Raw genomic sequence first — 6861 nt, forward strand, 5'->3', positions numbered from 1 at the left:
TGATGATCTCTCTACCTTGTTCGATCCGATCATGGACTTTTCCTTTGGAAATTTCTCTAAGGCAAGGATCCTTAAGCTATCAGAAGACTTGGGCTTTGTTGGAACACAACTTGTCCGATCAGAACGTCCTGCGGCCCTTGCTGATCATCCCGCCTATGTGCTAATCCTTACTGCTTTGGACTTAGCTGGTTCGGAAGCATCTGGACAGAAGCCGAACGGTCACTTTGACTAGCTTATCTCTTTATTTCCGTGTATTGACTAGATCTAGATCTAGATCTAGTTTTCTATTTAATTCCTAGATCTACAAAACTCTATAAGTATGAAACTCTTTCATTTTAATAAATCAGAAATCGATTTTGTCAAAAGCTTTTGAGTTAAACTCTTTGTTCTTCGTTTAAGAACTTGTCTTGTTTCTTGGTGAGTCATATCCAAGTAAACACTTCCTCAAATCGTTGGCCTTGTGAGTCATATCAAGCAACGACGAGAGATCCTTCACTTGGTGGTCTTGTGAGTCATATCAAGCACCATTTGGAGTCGGGAATATCGAAGGCCTTTCCGAAACCTTCGTGCGACCCTTAAATCCATTCAGTTCTCCATCCGGAGTTCATATCCAAATCTGATCCATTCGAGTGAGCCGATCTTAGGGTCCTTCATTATTGCTTCCACAAAATTTTCCACACATAACCGAGCAGTGGTTCCACCGAGCCTGATGTATTCGTCAACCGCATCAACCACCGAACCATATGCCAACACATGAATAGCTGCTGTACACTTTTGAAGTGTAGAAAGACCAAGCCTTCCGATACCGTCCTTCTTTTGACGAAAAAATGGAACTTCGTTTGAGAGGCGCTCAACAATATGCATAAACAATCGCTTGTTCATTCGAAATCTTCGTCTGAATAGATTTTCCGGATATGTTGGAGTGTCACTGAAATAATCATTCCACAACCAGAGATGGCCTTCTTCACGATTTCTTTCGATAAAAATTCGTTTCTTTCTTGCCCTCCTTTCATCTTGTTGATCACCGTTAGCAATGAGTAAATTCTCGAATGTATGATCCAAATATTGATCAAAAAATTGATCATACTCTTCATCAAACGAGTCTTGAAAATTGTTGTGAGAAGAAGATGTCATAAGATAGATTTTTTTGAGAAAGATAATGGAGAGAATGGAGAGAGATGGGAGAATAGAAAATAGACTTATTTTAGAAAGAAAATGGAGAGAATGGAGAGAGATGGGAGAACTACGCTGCTACTCTTGACAATATATAATAGATGGGAGAATGATAATGTGCCCGTGATGCAAGAATACAAAAGCTTTCACTCTCGTGACCACTACAAAAGCTTTCACTCTCGTGACCACTACAAAAGCTTTCACTCTCGTGACCACTACAAAACATTTCACTCTCGTGACCTGACATGAAACATAACGACAACATGTACTTGATACAACAACATGACCACAACATTACATGAAACATGGCCACAACATGACCACAACAACAACATTTCACACATGACCACAACGTGACAACTACAAGACAAGAAACAGCTCCACTCTCGTGACCAGTCATTGACAACAGCTCCACTCCCGTGAACTCTCTCCACCTGCAATAACAAGAACAAGAACAAGATCAACACGAGGAACATAACAAGATAATTTCAAACATTTTTGCTGATTAATAAAACATAAGAAGAACAAGAACATAACATTTTAACTCATTAATAAAACATAACAAGAACATTTTTAATACATGAAAACCGTGAGAACATTTAAACTACATGAAGAGAACCAAGCAACAAACATAAAGAGAACCAAGCAACAAACTTAAAGAACTTGAAGCATACTTAAACTAATTATACAACAAGTCACTGATGAGCTTCTTCTTGAGGGCATGTTCTTCATCATCTAGAGGTTCTTTTTTGGTAATTAAACTGTCTAGAAGCATGTTCTTAGACAAGCGATCTTTCATGACCAAGTCTTGTTGTTTTAATGACACCATAGACTGAAACTCCTTGTCCGCATTCTCCTTCCGCATTCTCCTCAACCACTGTCTTCTTACCATGGGCCTTAGCGGCTTTAACACCCTCTAGACGCATCGTTTCAGTTGGTTGAGAGCTTGAACAATCTGCCCCGTCCTCATCACCCTTTCTTTTTTTAGAGCTTTCAGCGTTTTTGGAAGATGAAAGCTCACACCACTTCTGGTCGTTCCTCAGCTCATTCCAAGCATGTTCAAGGAGAAATCTCTTCTTATGGTTGTTGTAAAAAATTTCATGAGCACGTTTCACCACATCATTCTCGTTCTGGCCACTACTTCTCTCCCTTGTTGCATCTTCATAGGCTCCACAGAACTTGCAAACTTGTTCATTTATCTTGTGCCATCGATGCTTACAATTATTTCCCTCTCTCTGTTCACCACCAGAGACCTAACTCGCTGAAAAATACGCTGCTACTCTTGACCAGAAAGCGCCTAATTTTTGCTCATTGTTAACCACTGCCTCTTTGCTCGTGTTTAACCACGAGCTAATGAGCAACATATCATCCGAAGGCGTCCACTTCCTTCGTTCTTTACAGTCAGGAGGAGTGTTTCCAACGAAGTTCGAATCAGCTGTACCTTGAGTGGGAAGAAAAGGAACTTGGCTTGAAGATAGCTCGACACTATCTTCATAGGAACCAAAGGCAATATCTTGTTGACTATTTAGTAGACCAACAAAATTTGGATTCTGTCTATATGGATTGGAATCCATATCCGAGGATGGCAAAGAAGAGATAAATTAAAGAACAAAGGGGAGGAAGTGGGGTTGGGGTTGTTCAAGAAAGAGGAGGAGGACACAGTTTAATAGAAAGAAGAGAAGCATTGATCACAACCAAACCCGAGTGACAATATATCTAACACAATTATCACACTACACCATCCATATCTATCAAACCAAAACTTCAATTTATTATCTTAACACAACCGTACTTTCAATTTATTATCTTCATACAACCATAACCTAACGCATTCATTACACTACACATCCTATATCGTTTAAACATAACATCAATTAATTACTGAGCAATTTATTACGGTTCAAGAACAAGAACTCAAACAGAAAGTTAAACAAACATGCTTTTCCAGTTCAAGACAGCAATAAAATTCATTTCAGACAACAATAAAATTCTAATTCAATCGCAACTGAACACACAAAACACCAACCAATACAAACAACGGTTTAACCAATTCAACAGAGCAAAGATCAAGTATTTATCCAATTCAAAAGATCAAAGACAAAGGTTTTACCTTCATGAACTATCGTGGGTGTTTTGTCTGACAAATAGAAAGGTTCAGCCTCGATCATGTCTCTTGATCAATCCACCTCAAGACACAAAGACAGAAAAAAAATCAAACGATTGAAATCGTTATGATTCACTATGAAAGAGAACAATCTAATTGAAATTATTAAGACATGCATAATTGAAATTTTCAAACATTAAAACTAATCTTTACCTTTCGATTTGTCTGAGCATCAACAGTCACCATTTTGCTTCCTCTCCGAGAGCCACCACGAGGGAGATCTCGCCGTTTTCCTTGGTCGAGGAGAGGAACCGATAGAGGAACGCCGTTTTCTTTCGTCGACAAGACCCACTGAGAGAGACACCGTTTCGTTGAGGAGAGACACCGTGAAGAAGTGAAATCGCCATTCGGTCGCTTCGGAGAAGAGAGAAGGAAGAAAGAAAGAAAGAAAAGAAGGAAAAGAGACGAAACCCGTGTCCTCTCTCTCTCCTCTCTCCAATGAAGCTCCGACGCGTGGTGCCGAGGGACGGACGCTTCGCGGTGCTAATTAGGCAACACCCCTTTGCTTAATTCATGTTTTTCATTTATTTTTAATCTTAATTTACCTAAGCAACCAACCTAAACTACCCAGTAAACATGCTCTGAGGAGCTTGGACTGTGGAAGAGCAGAGAGAAGCCTGGAATTCAGAGGAGCAGAGAGAAGCTTGGACTTCAGAGGAGCAGAGAGGCGACAGGACTGCAGAGGAGAAGAAAAGAGATTCGACTGCGACTCTACGACCACCCGAGGAAATAACCGGAGACTGTACTGCCACACTTCCTTACGCCATCAGAGAGGAGAAGACGGAAGAGGAGATGAACGGAGAGGACACCACACCTTGCACTACCGGAGAAGAAAGAGGATATGAGATTCACAGAGGGGAAAGAAAAGATGAGGAGATGAGATTCACAGAGGGGAAAGAAAAGATGAGGAAGAGGGATGAAGATCTCAGATCTGAGAAAGAAAGATAAAAAAGGATAAACCAAAAAAAATAAATATAAATGTATTCCATCCGTTAGATTAAAGTACTATCAACGGCTATGATTAGAAAATGAGTTATCCTCGCCCTTTTACATTAACAATCTACCTTTCTTATTTTATTTTAAAATCTTGGTATCTTGGTCAGAGAGACGCGGGGAAGGAGGGAGATTTTGGTGGTGATACTAAAAAATTTTATAAGTGACAAAATAAATTCATTCTTTATATGATTAACTGTAATACATTAGATTTGCAGCAATATTTTAATAAATTATATGTAAAACTACATTCTAATAAATTATATATGTGACTTTATCATAACTGATTCGAATTAAACTCTATGGCTACGAAAATATTGCATTCCTTAAATAATAAGAAATGAATTAGACTTATAGCTATATTTTAATAAGTTATGTAAAGCTACATTCTAATAATTGTATATATGACTGGTAAAATCTGACATTTTAAGGTCAAGGGTAAGCATTTGTAGTTTTAGGTTAAAGTGTATAGAGTTTGGCATTTGGGGTTTAGGCTTTAGGGATGGGTGATAACACACATGCATTTGTAGGTTTATGTTAAAATGGATGTAGTTTGAGTTTGGAGCGTAGGTTTAAAGGGTTTAGGAATTGGTATGATACACAAACATTTATAGATTTATGTTAATGTGTATAAAGATTAAGATTTGGGGTTTAAGGATTGGTGATGATACATATGTTATTGCTATTTAGCTACATTTTTTGTGACCATCAATTGATAAATATAATAATTATGGCAACAACTTATCTCTAGCCTAGACATAGCTATTTACCTACAGAGATCAATGGAATCGATCTCTAGCTATATAGCTACGGATTGCTACGGTTAGTTACAAATTTAGCCACAAAATCGAAGTTATGTATTCTGTCGCCATTATTGTAGCTAATTCATTTAGCTACAGAAATGTCTTCGCCCATCCGCAGCTAATTGAGTGAATTCTTGTAGTGGTTGGGAATTTTGTTGTTTGGTTAGTTTAAGTTTTGATTTCAATCCAAGTGGTTAATATGATAGCTCATAACAAACTATCGTTCACCTCTTGACAATATTCAAAAGGCATTTAGATTTAAATCTAGGAAAAAATGCCAAATATGACTCACAACTTGATTTCAAATCCAAAAGTAAACCCAAACTTGAATCAAATGCAAAAGTAACCTAAAAGGCTATTGAAATTACAACCAGCCCCTTGTGAACAAACAAAAAAACCAACAAAAAAAAGTAGTGAGTCATGATATTCTTTGGTTTAGGTTTTGCCAACATATGTTGTAGTATTGTATGTGTTCTTAGGGGTAGATTTTGGAATGCATAAATGTTTTTTTGAAAACTTTAAAATTTACCTAAGTGTGTTTATTTCTGTGTATAGTAAACACTATTTAAGTATAACTACGGCTTTATAACGTGGTTAGTTAGTTAATTTAGTCAATTTAGTTTAGGTGTTAAATTTAGGGTCTGGGAAGACTTACTAGTAAGTCGTCTGATGTACAATATTCAACAGACGACTTACTAGTAACTCGTCCAAACCAGACCGAACATTTAATTTTTCAATGTACTTTTAAACCTAACCGGATTATTTACCGGACATATATAAGATGTTTTTTTTATTCACTGTTTTTGCGAAATTCAGAAAACCCTAACGCTGTTTCTCTCAAAGGCGATTTCCGTCGATTCTCTCTAATCCATCGTTCTCACCGCCGATTATCTCTCTGCCGTTATCACCGTCGTTCTCACCACCGTTCTCAGAGCCGCTTCCTCTGTATAAGATCTGAGAGGAAACCCTAGCGCGCATTCTCTCAGAGGCGTCTCGTTGAACTCCGCCGCCGGTAAGTTATATCTCTTACTGTCGAGTGATTGATTGAGGAAAAGATGAACATAAAACGTTGGCTCTATCAATTTATACACTCGTTCTTTTTCACGTCTATTTTTGCAGATATATAACCGCTATGTCGAAGGCGACTATATCTTCTCCGAATTTTCAGGTCTGCTTTAAAATGTTCTACTGGAAGTCATGGAAGACTTATAATTAAGTCGTCTTGAAAACTTGCCAGACGACTTAATTATAAGTCTATGATTGTTTTGAGATGGTTGACTTAATTATAAGTCTTTGATTGTTTTGAGATGGTTGTCTTTGATTGTTTTGCAGGCAACAAAAATGGATATACCAGAACTCCCCCGTAGGTTACATACATTAGGGGAAGAGCCCCCCGCAGTGCATAGCATTTCGTATCATACTTGTTGGACGTTGCATGCTGCTTTAAAGAAAGCTCTTCATGATGACGAATATGAAGAGCTGAAGGAGTCGAAGTTGGGAGTTTTCATCAAGTTCCAACAGCTGAGATTTGATTGGGCTTCAAGGCTGGTTCACTACATGCTCGGTTTCCAGCTGGACATAAAGAAGAAGTATGAGCTGTGGAGTCTCGTTGGTCCAGAACCTGTGAGGTTTTCACTGTTAGAGTTTGAAAACCTCACTGGTCTAAACTGTGAGTACATCGAGGACCTTGAGAGACCTCACTGTGTTGTTACAAAGGAGCTGACTTCG

The 6861-nt window shown here is 38.3% G+C and overlaps 1 protein-coding gene across 1 annotated transcript; it reads right to left on the reverse strand.

Moving 5' to 3' along the window:
* Positions 1 to 1952: 1952 nt before the first annotated feature.
* On the reverse strand, positions 1953 to 2747 carry LOC106302842 (glutathione S-transferase T3-like). The gene is made up of 2 exons (XM_013739254.1): positions 2432 to 2747; positions 1953 to 2332 (listed from the first exon to the last, which is right to left on the reverse strand). Exons 1-2 carry the CDS (start codon positions 2745 to 2747, stop codon positions 1953 to 1955), a joined length of 696 nt encoding a protein of 231 aa, XP_013594708.1.
* Between the last annotated feature and the right edge of the window lie 4114 nt (positions 2748 to 6861).

This window comes from Brassica oleracea, chromosome C7 (genome assembly GCF_000695525.1).
Source record: "Brassica oleracea var. oleracea cultivar TO1000 chromosome C7, BOL, whole genome shotgun sequence".
NCBI lineage: Eukaryota > Viridiplantae > Streptophyta > Magnoliopsida > Brassicales > Brassicaceae > Brassica > Brassica oleracea.